The 21,393-nt window shown below is 40.9% G+C and overlaps 1 protein-coding gene across 7 annotated transcripts in view; it reads left to right on the top strand.

The window, feature by feature from the left end:
* dnah9 (dynein, axonemal, heavy chain 9) overlaps positions 1-21,393 on the top strand; it is a 195,717-nt gene that overhangs the window by 23,801 nt on the left and 150,523 nt on the right. For all 7 annotated transcript variants that reach the window (XR_011685190.1, XR_011685189.1, XR_011685187.1 and 4 more), the window contains 17 exons: positions 789-985; positions 1,087-1,349; positions 1,528-1,689; positions 3,480-3,702; positions 3,924-4,090; positions 4,900-5,043; positions 5,208-5,367; positions 6,994-7,149; positions 8,581-8,713; positions 8,805-9,082; positions 9,385-9,515; positions 9,585-9,711; positions 10,149-10,301; positions 10,772-10,897; positions 12,956-13,195; positions 13,409-13,569; positions 20,557-20,713. Coding sequence is in view for 3 of the 7 variants with exons in the window: in XM_071463599.1 (XP_071319700.1) it covers positions 789-985; positions 1,087-1,349; positions 1,528-1,689; positions 3,480-3,702; positions 3,924-4,090; positions 4,900-5,043; positions 5,208-5,367; positions 6,994-7,149; positions 8,581-8,713; positions 8,805-9,082; positions 9,385-9,515; positions 9,585-9,711; positions 10,149-10,301; positions 10,772-10,897; positions 12,956-13,195; positions 13,409-13,569; positions 20,557-20,713 (2,978 nt within the window). In the remaining 4 variants the exon portion in view is untranslated. The remainder of the gene's footprint in view (positions 1-788; positions 986-1,086; positions 1,350-1,527; positions 1,690-3,479; positions 3,703-3,923; positions 4,091-4,899; positions 5,044-5,207; positions 5,368-6,993; positions 7,150-8,580; positions 8,714-8,804; positions 9,083-9,384; positions 9,516-9,584; positions 9,712-10,148; positions 10,302-10,771; positions 10,898-12,955; positions 13,196-13,408; positions 13,570-20,556; positions 20,714-21,393) is intronic.

The raw sequence follows: 21,393 nt of genomic DNA, 5'->3' as shown, positions 1-21,393 counted from the left end.
CATAATAATTCGAAATATAATCGAAATTGCAACATGGCAGAGTACAATAACCAAATCACAAGAGCTGCAATTATTTTGATAAAGGTAAAATGTGTCACAACATTGTTGTGCATTGTTAGCACCATAAGTGCTGTGGTATTACAGAGACGCCCCGGCCTCATCATATTCTCCAGACGTAAGGCAACATGTTTGTTTTCTGCAAGCCCCAACAAAAATCACATCATCATCATTTTAATGTTTTCTTAGTGAAAATAAAATGAAAAAACAAAATCCAACTGAAATCGTGACTCGTGTCACAATCACAATATCTGTCAAAATAATTTGTGTTATGTTTAGTTTTATTGGTCAAGATAATATAGAGAAACTGTCTCACACAGAGCTTGTGCTTGTGCACTCATTTAAAAACATTTTAAGATGGACAGAATCCCTAGAATTAATAAAAACCAAAATAGTAATGATATAATATAATTAGATAAATATCAAAGTGTTAAGTTTTTTTTAAATCTCTGTCATTAGATTTCAACTTTTATTATGTTTTAATAACTTTGTCAACAGCAACTAGGAGCATGTTCAGTCACCCAGCAGAACGGGTTAGGAATTTTTCAAGGTCTCTTCATAATTTTAATTGTCTTCTGGAGAACACACAGGGTAGACTAGGGTAAGAGATGGGAAATGCCACACAGCAAAGGTCCCGGGCCAGAAAACACCTTGGGTCGTTGCAGTTTACTTACATTCAAAGTATTTCCAGTGCAGTTTTAACAATTTCCATTTTTTTCCATTGGGACCAGACCAGAGAGCTGGTGTGGCCCCTCTGTTTGACGCTCAGCTGGACCTGAAGGTTCCTGACATGGTCTTCACTCCCTCCCTGGAGTTTGGGGCTGGAGACAGTTTCTTTGAGCTGGTGGAAAGCCTCATCAATGATGTGTTCAGAATTTCCTCACTGGTGCCACACCTTGCCCAGCACAGCCCCTTCCCCCACTACCAGGTACTGTGGGTCCTGATGCAGGTCCAACTTCTACAATAAACTGTGTCATTTACCTTAGTTATCATATTTAAAATCACTGGTTGTTGACCCTTTCCCCTCAGGCTGAGATGGAGGACATGGCTGACCTGGCAGACATGCGTCATCTCCTCATGGAACGTGTACAAGGCGTCATGGCGACATGCTGCGAATTTCGCAACTCTCTTGAGCGCTACAGCTACCTGTATGTGGACGACAGAAAGGAGTTCATGCGTCAGTTCCTCCTGTACAGCCATGTTCTCACCAGCCAGGAGATGGAGGTCTATGCTGATGATGGAGTCCCAGAGAGCCCACCGACTCTGGAGAACTTTAGGGAGCAGGTAGACGGGTGGGTATCGGTCAAACAGATTGTGAGCAAGTGTTTATGTGTGTTTGCGTGGTCATTTTTATGGTCATCTCCACTTTAAAGGGTTGGTATAGGATTTGATTGATCTTTTTAGAGTTAAAAGCCTTAGGGTTAAGTTACCTCCTGTTTAACTTAGTGACTTTTTGTCATCATGCTGCAGGTATGAGAAGATCTACGAAGAGGTGCAGGGCCTGGAGCCAGTGCATGTGTTCCACGGTTGGATGAGAGTGGATGGCCGTAGCATGAAGAGCGCCTTACTCAACATCATCAAAAAGTGGAGTTTCATGTTCAAACAGCACCTAATGGACCATGTGACCAACAGGTGAGTCAATAATACACACAGACTTGAGTCTGGTAAAACCATTTGCTTCTGGTGGCTAATGTGGCACTCGGATAGCTACTGTGAGTGACCAGTGCTTGCATGTTCCCTGCTAGCTAGTGTGTTAGCGGTTATCATGTCAGCTACAATAGTTTAACCACTAACACTGTGAGTGGTCACCAAATATCCAGAAGCACCTACTTTCCTAAGTTGTATGGATGATTGCCACTGTGCCTCTTTCTGGACCAGGACCAAGACCAGGACCCTGCATGTGATCAGCTGAGAGGGTTAGGTCAGAAAAAATAAGATTTTTAGTTGGTTTTAAGTTGTTCTTTAAGATGCTCTGTGAATAACTGAAATAGGTAATAGATAACCAAACAACCTTCTTCCTCCTAAGAAATATTGCCTGTTTTTAACTCAACAAGATGCTGAGGAGCTCATTGATACTTTTATTTCAAGCATATTGGACAACTATAATGATCTTTTTACTTATGTTCCAAAAAGTCAATCGACAAACTACAACTCTGCTGCTGGACTTCTAACGAAACAATGAGGAGAGAGCAGATTATTCCTGTACTGGCTGCACTTCACTGGCTCATTGTATCTTTTAAAATTGACTTTAAAGTCCTTCTACTTGTATACAAAGCTCTTGATAGTTTGGCCTCTTACATCACTGATTCTGTCATTTTGTCTCTCTCCGTGGGCCCTTAGATCCCCCACAGCAGGGCTTCTGAATATTTCAGAATTCCCCAAAATAAAACTGGGGAAGCTGATTTCATTGGTTTTGCGCAGCTGTGGAACACCCTACCAAGAAATATTAGACAGGCACACTCAGTGGATGTTTTTAAACTAAAAAAGAAAACATACATGTTCAATTCAATGAGTTTTTTTTAATGCCCCTGTGCCAGCGACAGAGCCCAAGGCATATTGTTTTCAGGTTGTCCGTCTGTCCTCATGTCTGTCCGTCCCCCACAATATCTCAGTAATGCCTCAATGGAACTTCTTCAAATTTGACACAAACATTCTTTAGGAATAAAGGATGAACTCATCAGATTTTGGTGGTCAGAGGTCAAAGGTCATGGTTAGGTGGTTATTTAACACATTTTTGGCCATAACTCACAAATTCACACACTAATTATGACACAATTCCACTTAAATGTCTTTAAGGATGAAATTAAGTGATGACAAGTAAAAGGTCAACTTTGACGATAACCACGAAGTGGTAATTTTATTTTTTCAGTGATTTCCCTGTATTAACTCCCTTTCCCCTTTTATATTTGTCAAAGCACTTTGAGCTGCATCTTGTGTATGAAAGTGCCATACAAATAAAGTTTATTATTATTATAGTTTATTAGGAGAATGTTTAAATCTAAGTCATTTGTTAAAAGGCACATTTGTAGTGGTGAAATACTTTTCATACTGCGTGTACATCACAGTATGAAAAGTGTTACATTACATTAACATTAGATCTTTGGATATCTATCAGTATAAGTAGAGCTGACGGATCATCTTGAAATTGTATTAGTCTTCCACACAGAAACAGCAGGCCCAGGTGCCTCTGACTAATACTTGAAATATGACAAAGGTATTCTACTGACTTTTTTTTATTGCACTTATCATTAGAGTCTGAGATCAAGCTCCAGAAATACTGGATTGTACATTTCCTGTGATGCAGTTGAATAAATTCTCATCACTACTTCCTCCATGTCTGTTGAATGCCAAGCATCCCTTTCAAAATGTGTTGTCTCCATGCCCAAGCTGAGATCACCCTGATTGTGGTTGTCTGTCCTCAGTCTGTCAGATCTGGAGAAGTTTATCAGTGTGGCTGAGGCTGGCCTGAACCAACAGGTGGAGGAGGGTGACTACGGTGGCCTGGTGGGGGTCATGGGTCACCTACTGGCTGTGAAGGAAAGACAAAACACCACAGATGCCATGTTTGAGCCACTACAACAAACCATAGCTCTGCTGAAGGTGTATGAGCAGGAGCTGCCTGATGTGGTGTATAAACAGTTAGAGGTGAGGACTGATGTTCAGTCGTTTCTGATTACTTTTACCAGCATGTGTACTTTGTTCTGTTTCTTCCAGCTGAGACAGAGCCATTTCTCTTACTTTTTCTTTGTGTCTTCTTCTGCCTGTCTCTGTTCTGCACTCTTCCTCCTGGCCATTCATCATCTGTCACTCCTGCCCTCCCTGTTTTTCTCTCTCTGTGTCATTCTCTTTCATCTATCTGTCTGTAGGAGTTGCCAGAAAAGTGGAACAATGTGAAAAAGCAGGCAGTGTTGGTCAAACAGCAGGTGGCTCCACTGCAGAGCATCGAGGTGGCTAGCCTGCGTCGTAAGTGTGCTTCATTTGATGTGGAGCAACACACCTTCAGGGAGCACTTCCGCAACAACGGCCCCTTCAGGTAGAACAAATATTGTTTTTTTTCCTCATGATAAACATTTCTAAGCACCATAGAGGAACACCATTTGTAAAAAATCTGGGCAGCCCACAGTCCTCATCAGGAGATGATCTGTTACTGACTCTGAAGACGAGGTATTAAGTCATTTCATTAATAAATACAAGACATGTAATGAATAAATATACTTTTTAAGAAGCACTATAGTTATACACAAATGCATTAAGAAATGCTTAAAAAAACTTATGTCTGCTTATCACTGATCTATTATATATTATAATCAGTTTATAAACTGTTGTAAATGCTCAGTAAGGGAAGGAGAAAATTGAGTGTTCCTGTTTGAATAGAGTTGTCTAGAGTCAGTGAAGGCAGCACGATGTACAGCATAGCTTTTTTCTTGGCGACTAAGTTCAGCGCATACCTTTGAAGAGATAAGACTGTCACTTCTCTCACCTTCTCACTCGATAATAGAGAAGTGTTATCTTGAGGCTCTCACATCCGACAAGGCTAATTGAATCTTAACATAATGATAATTAATTCATAGGTAGAGATGGTTCGTCATGATGTCTAATTGTCAGATTAGTTATGTGTATAATTGGTCTCTTAATAACCTGGTGATTATTTTCCCATTAATGTCATGGAAGTCATTGTTAATTGTCACAGTGTGCAGTTAGGTCTGGTGTCGCTGCAGGAAAATCAGCCTTGGCAAAACTGCTGCCTTTCATTGCCTATACACAGCCTGATTTATACTGGGCCTGTGCAAACGTGTGTGTGTGTTCTGATGGGTGCCTGCGTGCTCTCATGCATCCGTCCAGGTTTGACAGCGAGAACCCCTACCAGATGTTGGATGCGTTCCACTCGCAGATCCAGGAGCGGGAGGCGGTAATGACCTCTCTGGTGGAGTCTGCCAGCCTGTTTGAGGTCACCATCTCTGAGTACAAACAGCTCCGACAATGCAGGTAAAGCCCAAAGCTGGAAGGAGAAAGCATCACAAGCCTGTGCCAAATTTGAAAATAATGAGCCACTATAGCAGAGATGCTCTTTTACATTCACAGTCAGTATCTAAATGCTGCCATTTTCACGCTGGTTTAATTCACTTTGTCTGCTCCCCTTCGTCCCGAAGGCGCGAGGTGGGCCTGCTGAAGGAGCTGTGGGACATGATCACCATGGTGGAATCCAGCATGGCCGCCTGGAGGACAACTCCCTGGAGGGAGATCCATGTGGAGGACATGGAGCTGGAGTGCAAACGCTTCTCTAAAGATATACGGGGCCTGGATAAGGAGGTAAGGGGCGTGTGGGTGGATATTTAACACAGCTCAGAGAGTGGAAAGTGTGCTAGGCTGAAAAAAGGAGGACAGGAAATATTAATCTTGAAACACTTACATGAATAAGTAACTTCCAACTGCAATTGACCATTCACTGAACTGTCATTTTCCCTTCAAAGACGAAGCAAACGTAACTAAGCGTGGCAGGCCTGCCAAGCTTTGGATCTCTCCACATGTTAAAACAGTGTGCGGTGGACTGTAGAGAAATACTCTGTACTTAAAGCAGTCAGGAGGGTGGGATCTGTTTTTTTTTACTTATTTTCAAAAACTACAAGAACAGATGGATTAAACAGTCTGTTAAGAAGCTGTGGAAGTCCGTCCTCCTGAATGCTGTCAGAGTTTAAGTGAATGTTAGCAGCTCTGTGGAAGTTTACACTCTAGTGACTCCAGCAAATGTCACACCAACACAATTACAATTGCCATCTTCATCATAAAAGTCTTTTATAATACAAACAACAATCAGTTAAACATGGTTATGTTGGAATGATGGTCTGATCTTACATTTTTTTCTGATTATAGTTGTAACACAAAGACTAACCAGTTCTGCTCTTTAAGAGAAGAACAATGTTATTTCTTTATTTCCATGTTGCCCGCTCAGATAATCATCTGGTGACGGGCTAACTATTTCCTGGCACATGTAACTTTGGCCTCTGTCTCTGTTGGCATGGTATCATGTAATTAGCCATCAACTGTATATTTATGACCCCTTTAAAGGAGCTATTTGTAAGTTTTGCTAATGCTGCATAGCTAACATTAGCATTAGCAGCTCTTTACTTACAAGAGTTCAGCATCAAACTTCATTCCTTTTCCCACCAACATCTGTCTCCAGAGGTGGAAACACCAGTGTTAACTCTTGTCTCTATCACATCTTTTCTTCTACTGAAGTTAGCATGCTAACCAGCTAGCCCCAGCCCATCTGGTCACTTTCTGATAGTGACTCACTGTAGCCTCGAGTCTGCCCTGAAAACGTAGCTGCTCATCATATTATAACCTGTTGTATTATAAAGACAATAATGGCTGAAGCTCTTGTCAAGCGACAGTCACCACCACCTGCTCCCAAAAAGAAATCAGAGAAAACTTACAAATAGTCCCTTTAAATATTCTAATTTTAAAACAGGTCAGCTGGAAGCATTAAAAGAATCATCTGAGTCCTGCATCACAGCAAACTCACTGAGCTGACGTTAGCTTTATCAGCTAGATAGCTACAGTTACTATCAGAAACAGTTGCCATCATAGCTTTAAAATTTGGCAGAAAATGAGAAGCCTACTCTTGTCTGCCTCTGTCTGAAATCAAGGACCCACTTGATTTCAAAAATACTAAATCTTCCCTCCTCATCAGTAAACTGCACATGTGCTGTACAAGGGAATATAGCTTGTCAAGTGTAGCAACAACAAACAAGAGAGTTGGAGTGTACCCTTGACTACGGCTGCTGATAATAACTAAATGTTTGTAACTGCATGAATATCAACTAAGTAAATTCTAGGAGAATAAGTAAATTTAAGATTCAATCCTAATTTGCAGCTTCAGGCTCCCTCGCCTCTGTCTAAAGTCCTTGTACTGATCCCTGGTTTTGTCTCCTGTAGGTTAGAACATGGGAGGCCTACACAGGTTTGGACAGCAGGGTGAAGAACCTCCTCATCTCCCTCCGGGCTGTGGCTGAGCTCCAAAATCCGGCCATACGAGCCCGACACTGGCATCAGCTGATGGTTGCTACTGGAGTCCGCTTCACCATGGACCAGGTTTCCAGTTTATTCTCAAAATAAGAAATTAGATCATTCTGAGGTTCTAGTTCTGTTGATCTTTGGCTGAAAGCTTTCATATTATTGTTTTTTATTAGTACACTAATGAAATAAGCAGGGGTGGTAATAGTGTGGCACTGGTTTGAGGGAGAGCTTCAAGAATGCACACACTCACACACACACACACACACACACACACACACACACACACACACACACACACACACAAAATGCAGTTTCCTCCAGTTATTTACTTATTTTCTTCCCCAGCTCTGTTTTACCTTATAGAAGCAGCTTCAGCCACCTATAGGAAAATAAGAGGAGAAGAAAACTTTTAATCCTTTACAACCAACTGCCCTTAGAAGGCAAATACTAAAACAAGTGGATGACTTTTTTCGTTAGATACTTGCCATTAATATTTATCTGATGGCTACAAGGATTTACAACATTGTTGGATTTGCTTTGATGCCATGTTTTTATGCTTTAAGGATTTTTACAACAGGCATCTTTTCTGCTTTACAAAGCAGTACCAGAGCTGAATGGTAAATCATTTTCATATCAGAAGATTGAAGGAACTGTCTGTGTTTTGTTTAACTTTATCATGTGATTGTTTTAAGCTAATTACTGATTTGAGATATTAAGGATTCAAGGCTGTTCACAGAATCACTTGTGTCAGTGAATCAGATGATAAAACCTTGTGAAATGTGATATACTAGCAGTCAGCCCTAGTACTATATTTTACATGGTGCTACGATCTTGCTGTAGGTGGTAAAAGGTAAAACACCTCAGCCTAGGCATGGGATGTTATGAAAGTTTCATGTTAAGATTATCCTGGTCAAAATAAGTGCAATTCACAATATTATTGTGATAATCATGAAAATATGCTTTAAACTCCACCTCTGGCAGATTCTGCAGATGGACATTTCATTTCTCTGTTGGTCTTTGTTGTGGAATCCATGTGGATTCAGGCTCCCTCTTGTGACAATTCAAAATAAATCAACATGGGGCTGTATGTTGGCAAGCTAGACAGCAGTTTCCTTTCACACGTGAGGATATTTACGATTATCCTCATTCACGATTATCCCGATGATGGAAATTAATTGCAATCAACTTATTTTGAATGTTTTTTATTGTGACGTGTGATAAAATCGTTTATCGTCCCATCCCTTCTTTAGCCGCCTGTAGTAGCTGTCATTGCCTGCTGGTGGCGCAAGTGTCAAAGTTGCAGAGGCACTGAATTTTCTGTCATGAAAGTGATGAAAGTTTCTGCAGTTTGATCATAATAACTGGTTATGACAGTGTGTCCTTCTTAAACTGAAACCAGTAATCACAGCTGCTGCTCACCTGTAATATGTCACTAATATTATCACATTATATAATGTAGCTTATATGAAGTGTGGGTAAAGTGCTGATGTGGTTCTCTGTGAGCAGGAGACAACTCTGGCTGACCTGCTGCAGCTCAACCTGCACTGCTTTGAAGAGGAGGTGAGAGGGATCGTGGACAAGGCAGTTAAAGAGATGGGAATGGAGAAAGTCCTCTCTGAGCTCAACACCACGTGGACCGGTACAGGAAGGGGACTCTCAGAGTGGGAGTTTTACATCTTGCCATGAAGAGTTTGTTACCAGTTGACACAGAGTGTACTGATCCCCTCCAGGTATGCAGTTCCAGTACGAGCCCCACCACCGCACCCAGGTGCCTCTGCTGTGCACAGACGAGGAGCTGATCGAGACGCTGGAGGACAACCAGGTCCAGTTACAGAACCTCATGTCGTCCAAGTACATTGCACACTTCCTGGATGAGGTGTCATCGTGGCAGAACAAGCTGTCTGTAGCCGACTTGGTCATCTCCATCTGGTTCGAGGTGCAGCGGACGTGGACCCACCTGGAGAGCATCTTCATTGGCTCTGAGGACATCCGCTCACAGCTGCCTGAGGTTACAGAAAAATACCTGCACTCTCTGAATAGATACACACACACACAATTACTGGTCTGTTTTCAGGTGACACACTTATGTGCATGCAGGCCTTAACCTGCCATATGTACTGTTAATGGCTGTTAATTAAGAATGCACTAATTATCCCATACTCCCAGTTTACACAACTTTTTAATTGCTCCCATGATGTTGGAGCTGTGCTTAAACCCAGATGTTTGCTCTTAAACCTGTGATTCTGCCCTCTCTCTCTCCTATGGGAACCTAAATCCCCCGGCTGGGCTCCCTCCTGAAATCCTCTGCAGGACTCCAGGCGCTTCGAGGGGATTGATACCGATTTCAAAGAGCTGGCAAACGCCGTGTATGAAACGCCCAACGTAGTGGAAGCCACCAATAAACCAGGCCTGTTTGGTAAACTGGAGGACATCCAGAGCAGGTAAGACATCTCTCTATCTTCACTCCTCATGTTTGTTATCTTACGCTGACTCTGTGTTTTTCTCTCCAGGCTGTCTCTGTGTGAGAAAGCTCTGGCAGAATACCTGGACACCAAGCGTCTGGCCTTCCCAAGATTTTACTTCATCTCTTCAGCTGATTTGCTGGACATCCTGTCTAATGGGACCAACCCACATCAGGTGGCTACACTCATGTTTGCCTGAGGGGCAGCAATGAGTCTTATGCTTCAGTCTGTTCAGAGTCTTTCTGCAGCACTTTCTACAAGATACAATATTTAGCTCCTTTGCTGTTGACCTATGTAGTTCCCCCAGCATCCACACAGGGGCAATGTCGGTCATAGTTTGGCAGCCTGCGCCAACCTTCATCATCAGGACATTGTCTTATGCATTTCCAGCTCCAAGAAATAAATCACTGTTAAGCACAACTTGCCACTAAGTGGCAAGTTAGCCGGCATGCAGCATAACATGGATCTTAACACTTCTGAACCCCAGTAATGAAACGTTATTTATTTGTGCGGCAGTGAAGAAAAATACCAGTCAGACCAGGAGCTGAGTGTAAATTGAGCCTAACCTTACTGTGTGTGTGTGTGTGTGTGTGTGTGTGTGTGTTTGCTCAGGTCCAGAAGCATCTGTCTAAGCTGTTTGACAACATGGCTAAGATGCAATTTGAAGCAGATGGAGAGGGAAATCCTTCTAAGACTGGACTGGGCATGTACAGCAAAGAGGAGGAATACGTTCCCTTTAATCAGTCCTGTGACTGCACTGGGCAGGTAAAATAGACCAATAATCCCTTTATGTCTGTGAAATTGTCGTGCCATAACTTCTACAGGTTGAGCTAAATGGTAAAGACATTTATTATCTTCATCTTCATTAGGCTCTACGGATGTCTGGTGTAGATGTGATAGTTGAGATTCACTTACCTGCGGTTTGCTGTAATGAAAAGACATTGAGGAAAAATATATAGCAAATACAGATATCATAACACACAATAAAGGTTACAAATGAAATTGAGTCTGTCGTTGCCCCTGGGGTTTTGCATATCAAAGCCCATAAATCCATTAATTTTCCATTACATCCCATAGTATTTGCCTGGCTCTACATCCACTCTAATGCTTATTAATGACCTCATTAGGGTCCATTGATAAGAGAGCCCGTTGGTGCTCACTTGATAGACAGAGCCATGTTTTTCTTCATTTGTATTCATGGGCCTGTTTTTGTTTTTTGTTTTTGTGTGTGTAAGGTGGAGGTGTGGTTGAATCGGGTGCTGGACACCATGCGCTCCACAGTTCGCCATGAGATGACCGAAGCAGTGACGGCTTATGAGGACAAACCCAGAGAGCAGTGGTTGTTTGACTATCCGGCTCAGGTAAACAGGCTCAGTGTGATGTCGCACAGATTTAACAAAAATCATTGATATTTCAGTCCAGTGCACACACTCACTAATGCCTTACATACACAGCTGAGTATTTTGAACAGTGAACACTAGTATGTATCTCGGAAAATGGAAACTTCCTCCTACCTGGAAATGCTTATAATTCAGAAAAGTAAGTATTTGATTCTCTGAAAGGCAAAATCTGTGCCTGACATCACTGATTCAGGTGTGGCTGCTGGGTTTGTTCCATTTCCTCAACAAATCTTTCATCTATGTTCATTTCTGATCCGATGTTGCACCAAAATCTGTGACCCTTTAGTTTCTGTTCCACTGCAGATTCGAGTATGAGAAACGGGCTGATGGTTTGACCAGATATCAACAGATGAAGTGTGTGTGATGCTCAGATAACAGTAAATCTTTACGCTACTTGGCAACTGTTTCTGCTACTATAGCAGTCAGTTTGTGATTTGTCACTATTAGCAACAAACAGCCACTAAAACCTAGGATGTGACCATGAAAAAAAGCTTGTACAAGCGGCAATAAAGCTGAAATTCTGTAACCAGGTCACAGGAAATCACTGAAACTGACTTCGATGCCACCATCCTGCAACACTGGAGCTAACAGTGTAGGTTTAGTTTCAGAAACCTAAAAAATGAATAGATAAATTTAAAGGTCTGATTCCACAGTGAAATGTCTAAAAAAAACTAGACCTATGTTTTATACTCTTTTGAGTTGTGTACGTACATTACCCCAAATGTTTGTAGAAATTCTCAAACCTGAGCTGTGTCCCAAATTCAGGGGCCGCATCCTTCAGAGGATGTGATCTACGAAGGTGTGGCCCTGCACAGCCATCATAGACAGTGAAGGCTGAACTGAAATGAGACAGTCTGGTCTTCGCTTTGCGTCACCAGCTGTGTACACCCTTACCGTTGCATTGCAAAGTGCGGCTCCTGTTGCCTGAAAAACTGGATAACACATAACACTTTCACAAAAACTTTAGGTTTTAAAGCCCTTGGTTTTAACAGTTGTACCGTAGCTGTTGAACTGGGCTGAAACCCAAGGCTCCCTGTCAGTGTTGTTTGCTGCCATATTATTTTCATTACCAGTGCACAGTCAATCCTTGGAAGATCCCACGCTTTCATGATGTCACCCAACACCATCTTTTGTTATTGTTTTGATTGATAGACATTTAGAGGCAGAAGTTTACATAAATATAACACATTATTATGAAGTTGATATTCATGCTTTCTATATGAATGTTAATCCAACAAAACAATTACATTTCTGTGTTTTCATGCACTAATCCTACCTCAAATTATTACATTTTCATTGATAGAAAATTGGAACTTTCTGATAAACTATGAATTTATATCTTGACTGATTCATCAAGAAATTGTAAATGGAAACACAGATTAGTTGATGTTTTCTTTTAATTCCCACAAACAAAATGCAAACAAGGATCCAGTACTTTTTCAGCCCTCAGTAGTGTCTGCAGGTTGAAATTGAAATTGTAGCCTTTGAGGCGAAACTCAGGGCAAAAAAGTACATAAAGCATTCCGAGCTCCTCATGAATCTTAAAGCCGTGAGAGCGTGGTTGTAAAATGAGGTGACATAAATGAGCAGTCAACATTTTTATCAACTCAGATTCTCTCTCATGTGGGTCGTGACAGCTGGACAGTTAGATGAAAATAGGTTTCTAAAAGATCGGGGGACGTCATCCCCATGACAGATTAATGGACAGGTCACATAAAAACTGCTCAGCCCATCCAGTGTTCACTGAAGCTGACTTTTCACACTGATCAGCAAAGCAGCCTCTCAATCAAAATCTTTCTCACTTGCAGAAATAAAGAGAAAACTCCAGGTCATACAGGATTATATTAAGCCTGTATACTTCATATGTCTCTGTTGGCTCAGTTCGTACATCTGTTTTACATTTAAATGCTGTTTTTTGATACAAGTAAACATCTAGAGAGCGTCTAAGTAACTTATATACCATCACTTCTGTTTTCCTTCTGAATCAGTGTGTGTTTTCTTTCACTGTTTTGGATTCAGGTGGCGTTAACCTGCACTCAGATCTGGTGGACGTCTGATGTTGGCATGGCTTTTGCCCGTCTGGAGGAGGGCTATGACAACGCCATGAAGGAGTACTACAGGAAACAGGTGTCCCAGCTCAACACCCTCATCTCCATGCTGATTGGCCAGCTTACCCCGGGCGATCGGCAGAAGGTCATGACCATCTGTACCATTGACGTCCACGCCAGAGATGTGGTGGCCAAGATGATCGCTCAGAAGGTGAGGGAGTGGGGGTGTATATAAATTCTTATGCAGGCACGATGACTGTTGCTGTGTTTTTTCAGAGGCTATTACCAGTGAGTAATGCACTCAAAATATTCAAGCAAGGTATCTCATTTCCATAATTAGAGGGTGGAAAAGCACAGATTATTTCGGGCTTTATATCAACCTTTGGCACACTCCGTTCAACTCTTTTCTTTTTTGTTTTTTTAGGTGGAGAATTCTCAGGCCTTCGTGTGGCTCTCTCAGCTCAGACACCGATGGGGTGAGAAGGAGAAGCATTGTTTTGCCAACATCTGCGACGCCCAGTTTGTCTACTCCTATGAATACCTGGGCAACACACCACGACTAGTCATCACTCCTCTAACAGACAGGTATGTGTCTTTGTTCGGATTGAGAGGCAACAAAACAACATCACTGCACCTCAACTGACTGATGGGTGAAGCTATTTCAATTGACCTTTAGCAAAGCTTCCATTGTCGGTGTTTACAGTGGTGTGTTTACCAAAGTCCTCAGTAAGCAAAAGGACTCAGTAAAAGTCCTTCATTACAGATGAAATAGATAAAAATTTCTATCTGACAACCCTTCATGTTACTGAAATTACAGAAATGGCAGATCTTATTAGCTGTAGTAAACTAGCTAGTTAAGTTAACATTAGCTACATGAGTTGGTTGAAAACACAACTCGCTTTTTAAAGGTTCCCGCTGACTCATTTTAAAATCAAAACCCTGTAACTGGGGTTCTAAATGTGCACTTTGTGGGTATAACTGGCTGAATTTGGGGGTTAATCAGAATTATTATGCAGAACCTAGGCTAGATATCCAAAATGTAATATCTCCATACAGTCCAGCCAAAATATCGCCATATACAATACAGTATTATAGTTGTTGTATTTATGTAATTGTATTGTTGCATTTTATGTTTCTGTTGTATTTTATGGTTCAGGTACAATGTTGTTATGTTTTCAGATACCAAAAAATAATAATTCCTTATTATATTAAGAATACTATATTATAAAAAATATTGCACTTGGTGGGAAATATTCAGTATTATTGAATATCTGTCCAAGCTCAGCAGAACCACTGTAATTATTCATCTAGTGACATAATCTAAAGTCAGCACAATAACACTAATAAAACCTTTTCACTTGGTGACCAGTGAAGAGTGTCTGTACGAATTAACCTGAAGTTTGATAGAATAAGAAACAAAGAATCTGAATTGGAAACGACACAACAATAACAGAAGTACAAACACTGATGCTACAGTGAATGAATATATGTGGAACCGAGTTTATTCATCTGTAACAGGGTGAATGTGGTCAGTGAGTTAGGTTTGGATAGAGAGGCTGGTTGTGAAGTCTCTGTTCAGTTGATCAGCAGAAGAGAAGTGAACTTGTGTCTGTAGGATGATAACATTAGAGTCAAGGGGGTGGTGTCAGGAGTAGGGAGGAAAGATGGTGTTGCAGCTGCAGCGGTGTGAAGGTGAAGATACTTCTGCTGACATTGGTAATGTAGAGACAGACCGGGACACCTAACACTGGTAACAAAGAAGTTATGTGTCCATTGACCCATTATAGTTGGACAGTTTCTCCTTGGCTGTGTTGGTCTAATGATGATGTTGGATGATTGAGGGATTCCGTACTCCACTCTTCTACTTACAGCTTTATGCAGATTGAAGGAAAAGTTCTACAGATTCAACACCAGTCATATCAGTGCAGTGGCTCCCCTGCTGCTAAAGAGACCTGTGTAATCTCAAACATGGTCATGAAGGGCCATTAACAGTCACTGGTTAATCCGGTCCATGAGAGCAGAGAAAAGAGCAGGACAGAGCTGCTAATATTAGCTTGCTAGTTGTGAACACAGCTAATAAGATGTTTGGCAGTTCTTGAAGTGTGCTGATTAGGTGACAGCACGTTAGCTGTTAACATGCTAATGTTTGGTTTTGTTAGAGCAGATACGTTGTTTAATCCATTCTTCATACTTTTTGGTTTTTGGTCTTTAAAAGAGAAAGACACCACCCTCCACCCTCTTTAAATGTAAAGTGTCACTCTCACTGCAGTCCCATGCACAAGCTTGGCTCGCCTGCCCTGGGCTATGATTGGACAACTGCTGTTCCAGAGTGTGTTTTATTTAACAGTCAAATTCACTCAGAAAGGTTAAAGAAGACACAAATATCAATTTGCATGAAGCCAATTCGAAATCCATTAGAAGTCCATTTCCAAAGGTCCATTTGCATTGATGAATTTCTATTTTTCCTTAAAAACCGAGTTGAAGATAAAAACATCTGATCTGATAATAACCATCTAACCCATTGTGAGAATCTGGATTTGAATCATTATGTACACCCACCACCAGCAGAACCTCTCAGAACAGCTCAGCTCAGGCACTTTGCCAGCAGCTTGTTCATTCATATGCACATGCTTCTGCAGCGTTCCTGATAAAGTTTCAGCAACACAGAGATGAATACCTGCCTCTCAGAGCCCTTTGGCAAACTGCAGCGTTTGACTGTGTGGTTTTCCACACTGACCAGTATTCCCTTTGAAGCCTGAACAAAGCAGAAACAATGGGCTTTGATGGCTGGATCAGCAGCCGTGTAGCAAGACTTCGCCATATGGTGCATGGCCTCACTGCGGCCTGCTACGACTCACACAATTCTCCACTGGGCCAAGGGTCTGGGTGTCAAATCCTTTAATCAACGACTTGAGTAAACAGATATAAGTGTGTTTTTTCATGATATTGTTGAGAGAGAGACTGCCATCAGGTGAAAACCTGACATCACCAAACGTCACAGTATCTGAAAATCAAAATTTCGTTCTTAGCCTGACACTGTGGATGTTTTAGTGTCTCCTAAAGGATTTTAAAGGGTCAGTTAACGCAAAGTACAAAAAAGAAAAAACATTTTCTCAGTGCCATTAGATAAGACAAGTTCATTTTAACCACTTACTTCTAATATGTCAATTTAAAACACTTCAGACACAAGAGACACAAAGCAGCACAAAAACAAACATATATAGATATGATTTAACAAAGAATACAATAAAACAGGAGATAAAAATCAGCTAAAATGAAGTAAAACAGAATGAAAACGAGAGAAAAACTGCAGCTACATTCAGTCTAAGGTATTAATTAACAGTCCCAACAGTCTGAAATCTTGATTTAAATAAACTGAGAGTTGGAGCAGACTCAGTTTTTCTGGGAGTTTGTTCAAACTGTGTGGAAACTGATTCTGTTTCTTCTCAGTGTTCAGTAAATAGTCCTGTCCCAGACAATCAGAGAGGGTTGGACACTTCATTAAACAGCACCAGATCAGAATGCAGTTTGGCTGTAGTGTAGTAGTGGTAGTAGTAGTAGTAGTAGTATTTTAAAATCAATTCTTTGACACACTGGAAACTAGTGCAGAGATCTGAGAACTGGACTAATGAAGCAGTGTCGGCTCTGATTGACCTCTCTGAGAGATCTGAGACCCCATCACAGCAGTCAAACCTACAAAATGCATCTAAAGGTTTTTTAAAGTCTTTAACTCTTGCTACATTTTTAAGGTGTTGCAGCTGGAATAAGAGTCCATAATTACACCAATAAATCTTGTTTAGTTTGTGGTGTTTAACATCAGGTTTAAGTTGAGCAAAAGGTGAGTGCAGCACATCAAGTTGTATCTAGTCCTCCTTTCCTCAAACCTTAACGTGTCTAAATAGCACTTACTATGCACTTTTGGTGTACTTCCTTATATAATCTCCTTGCATTTATGAAATAGATGCAGTACTTACAAGAAAGTTTCCCACTGCACTGAAGCTTTACTGTTGTCCTTCACTTGTAAGTTACTTTGGATAAAAGCGTCTGCTAAATGAGTAAATGTGAGTAAATGTAATGTAATGTAGTCTAGTTTTGGTAATTAAGGATAGTCCACACATCTTATTGCTCATAGTTTCAACTGGAACTTCTTTCTACTGAAAAAATATAGTCCCTATTAAAACTGTTGAGATTAACCTGAGATGATCAGAAACAGCTGGGATGAGCTGGGAGCATGAATCTTGGCCTAATGACTGGAAATGATATGCATGTGTTTCCCAAGAAACATGAGCTCAATCAACCACATGATAGCGCTGTAATTAAGGTCCAAAAATGCACCTTTGGAAAAGCCACGCCCCTCTTGAAATTTGACCCCCGACTTAGTGTGCTCTACAGAATGTCTTCTTGGACCATAAATGTTCACCATAATGGATTTTTGGCTTTTGACATTTGACCTGTCATCATAAATATTGGCACATAACTTCAGTCCAGGATTGGGATTTGGTCTACCAAAGCATTTTTCTGATATTTACACCTGTTCTCCTCCTACTCTAAAACTGAAGCAGCTGAATGGAACTCAGCTATCATTCATGTTATTATCACACCTGTGCTGTTCGTTCTGTGAAACTGTAAAAAAGGCCAGTCTGAACCATCTTGTTTGAAATGATAAATATAGATATAATCTAAAGATGTTAATGACAGCAGTGATTAGCCATACATATAAAGCTGCTCTGAAAGTGCCTGTATATACTTGTGTACTACAGGCTGCCTGCACTTGGTGTTGCTGTATTCACCTACTGCAGCAGAATAATTAGGTGAAAGGAATCACTTGTGCTAATCTATAACAGCGGGAATGTTATCGGCACAGTGTTAGCATTCGCTCAATAGTTACTGCAGGATCTCCAAAGCTGCACCATTATGCAAAGTGTCAGGAATATTTTATCCAGCCAACACACACACACACACACACACACACACACACACACACACACACACACACACACACACACACACACAAACACACACACACAAACACACACACATGCAGAGAGAGAGGAATGGGAAAAGAATGAGTCAGACCTACAGACTGATGTATAGCTGTTTGTTTAAAAAACACTGTAATAAAATAAGTCACCTTGTCACAGCCACCCTTTTCAGTTTCACACTTGTCTTCTATCTGGCTTCAGTTGCTCCGTGCAGGACATCCTCATCCAGACTACTCAACCACTGATTGTGAGATTTTTGGCCATATTTCAAGAGAGAGTCATAAAGCCTGTTGGCACTGGTTTCCGGATGATACACTGTATACAGATGGGATCATTTGTCTTCTCTGAGCTTCTGTCTCTTGTTATGCTTTCCAATATTTTCCCTCTTCATACATCATCTATTAACCAGCAGCTCATTAAAATCATTGCTGTATTGATATTCAAGGCAAACCCTAGTGTTTATAGCCCTGATCAATAAAGTCCTGATTGTCTCCATCCGTTCTTGTCCATGATGCTGCTTTTTATTGATAGTATATGGGCAGGCTGTTTGTTAGTTCTGACAGCTTCTGTGGGAGAAGCAATCACTGGCGTCACCAATCAGCCTGCGAGATAATCAAAGCAAAGGAGCAGATTATATTATCATATAATGAGGTTATGTATGATGTCGGCACCGAGATATTGTCAGTGCTGGTTAGACTGTGTCAACTCAGGGTTTGTCATTTGTAATGTGTGTAGTCCCTGTAATGCTGCTGCAAAAATCTAACCTTTTTCTATTCTGCATTTATTTAAAATCAAACTGGAAAATTTAAAGGGGCAGCTTGATGCAGGGTAATATAGAGTTTGGAGCCCTTCCCGTGATTTTTATAATAATATCAGTCAATCTTTTTTCAGGGGAGGGAATTTCATATTTGTCAGATTCTGTGGTAATACAAAAATAGCTCATCGCATGAGTAGACTTTAAGGCTGTAAGGCTTAAACATGCCAATTATACAAAAATCATTGCCTGATTTTCTTTTTTTCAGCATTTACTCTAAAACATCTGAAAATCTTTACAGGTGTGACCTGAACTTATTCCTGCTGCAGTGGCAGGGCAGGAAAATCCACACAGGAAGATTGTTATTTGTAATATATAAATTGCCATCCTCTGCACCAGTTTGTCACTCTGCACTGCTCTGGTGCTGAAGGCTTGAATGTGATTGAATTGATGAAGCCACTTGTTGAACCATCTGTGTAGTTGTCAGTACAGATTTTGCACTCCATCCCATTCATACTTATTCTAAAAAATGATTTTTGCCACACAGCTGGAACTGTATGTTTAGACTAATGTACTGCTGTAGTTCATATGATAGTTCAGCGTTCAGACACTCAGACACATCCATGCTAAAAAATCCTGGATTCCTGGAGGTATTTTACTCTGGAAAGATTTTTGCAAGAATCACTGGGAGGTCCTCTATTCTCAGCATGCGCTTAGTGCAGACAAAGACAGTATGGAGTTTAGAGTGGGCCACCAGACTAATGACATGTCACTTTGTCAGTGTTTAAAAGGCACTTACAAAGTTATTTATTAAACTTGCATTAATGAATTTTAACCAAGGACTTTATAAATTAACTGAATTTGCTAAGTAATAATTCTGTTCTCTGTCTTTAAAAGAATAATTCAACATTTTGGACTATTACACTATTTGTCACCTTCTTTCCAAGATCAGATGATTAGAATTCATGAATTGCAGTGTTACATTCAATCTGTTTAATATGCACTGGCATTGAAATTTAATAACAAACAAACAAATTGTGGTTGTAGGCGGAGTCTTGTTGTCACAGCAACCAGCAGTGATGCTGCACCTTAGTCCCTCTAAATCCACAAATGTTCAATTTTACATTTCTTGTTATGTGCAAATTAATCAGTGAACTGCATACAGTGTGTTAACCAGTGAGTTTTACAGTTGTTAGTAGGTTTATTTTTGAACTTTGGACAGAGCCATGCTTGGTGTTTCCCTCTGCTTCCATGCTAAACTAAGCTAAACTAAGCTTGTCCTTTCCTGGCTTTAGCTTCATACATGGGAGCAGTGTCAATCTTTCCATCTAACTCTCTGAAAGAAAGCAAAGAAGCAAATCTCCCAAAAATGTTGAGCTGTTACTTTAAATGTTGAATGAATAATTGAATTTTAAATGGAATCACAGAGGTAGATTAAGTAAAGAATTTATTTTTACATTTTACTTATTGTTATTACACTTAACATTTACATTCCTTTAATGTTTTTCTTTCTTCATTTGATTCCAACAAAGTCTATAATTAATCCAGTGGAGCATTTTAGACTCCATAGAAAAGTGCAAAAGGTCAGAGCCAGGAACTATAACCGCAGCCTTCTCCCTCTGAGGAGACAGTGCTAATAGATTCCTGAACTATAACTGTGACACAACTATAAATGTGCCTGTGTATAGTCAAGGTCCTCGCTGTGAATGGATGGAGTAAAGCAGCCTTGTCCTGATGTTTATAAATGGAAGACCAGTCATAGACAAACTTTTTTGTTGGTAGCTGTCACACTGTTCCTTCACCACTGATGTATGTGTGTGTCTCCTCCATATTTAGATGCTACATCACCCTGACCCAGTCCCTACACCTGACCATGAGTGGAGCTCCGGCAGGGCCCGCAGGCACAGGCAAGACCGAGACTACCAAAGACTTGGGCCGAGCCCTCGGCATCATGGTCTATGTATTTAACTGCTCTGAGCAGATGGACTACAAGGTAAGCTAGCCCTCATGCGCACACTCATCTGCATTTGAGCCTGTGCACGTAGCTAATGTGCATTCACAGCAGCCCATATTATGCATGTTTCTTTTCATCTCTGCCTGTATCAGCGATATGGTATGCATTTGTCATTAAAGTTGTCAACCCACCTTTATGTTTTTCTCTTTTCATCCCTTTCCTTTTCATCCTGCGTTTCCTGCTTCCCCCTTGAAAAAAGAGCTGATTAGTTAAACTCTGATTCTTATTTTTCTGCTAAACCTTGTCAAAATGCCCTCTCTGTGTCCAGCCTCCACTTCATTATGCACTCTTGTATACACTCACACACACCTTCTGCATATAGAGTGGTCAAGGGAGACATAAACATAATCTTGTGATGTGGTTTGCTCCTTCTTCCCCCAGACGGGGCCATCATTACAGTATAGAGATGTGCAGCACCTCTGGCTATACACATCACAGCAAGGTGTCAGAGAGAAGTGCTAATATACTCCAGGAGGAACACAGGGAGTAGAATCAGAACCTCGCACTGTTACTCATATTCAGTTATACACACACACACACACACACACACATACACACAGACAGACACACATGAGTTGGATCAATCTCCCAGTCAGCTCTGGTTTGCGTCAGAGAAGGTTCCCTCAGTCCTGTAATTGGAGAGAAAAGTCAGCTGCTTG

This window comes from Trachinotus anak, unplaced genomic scaffold, assembly GCF_046630095.1.
Source record: "Trachinotus anak isolate AG129_WGS33_773 ecotype Australia unplaced genomic scaffold, CSIRO_AGI_Tana_v1 ptg000025l, whole genome shotgun sequence".
NCBI classification, from domain to species: Eukaryota; Metazoa; Chordata; class Actinopteri; order Carangiformes; family Carangidae; genus Trachinotus; species Trachinotus anak.
Note: the sequence above shows the minus strand (reverse complement) of the source record. Positions and strands in the feature narration are given on the sequence as shown.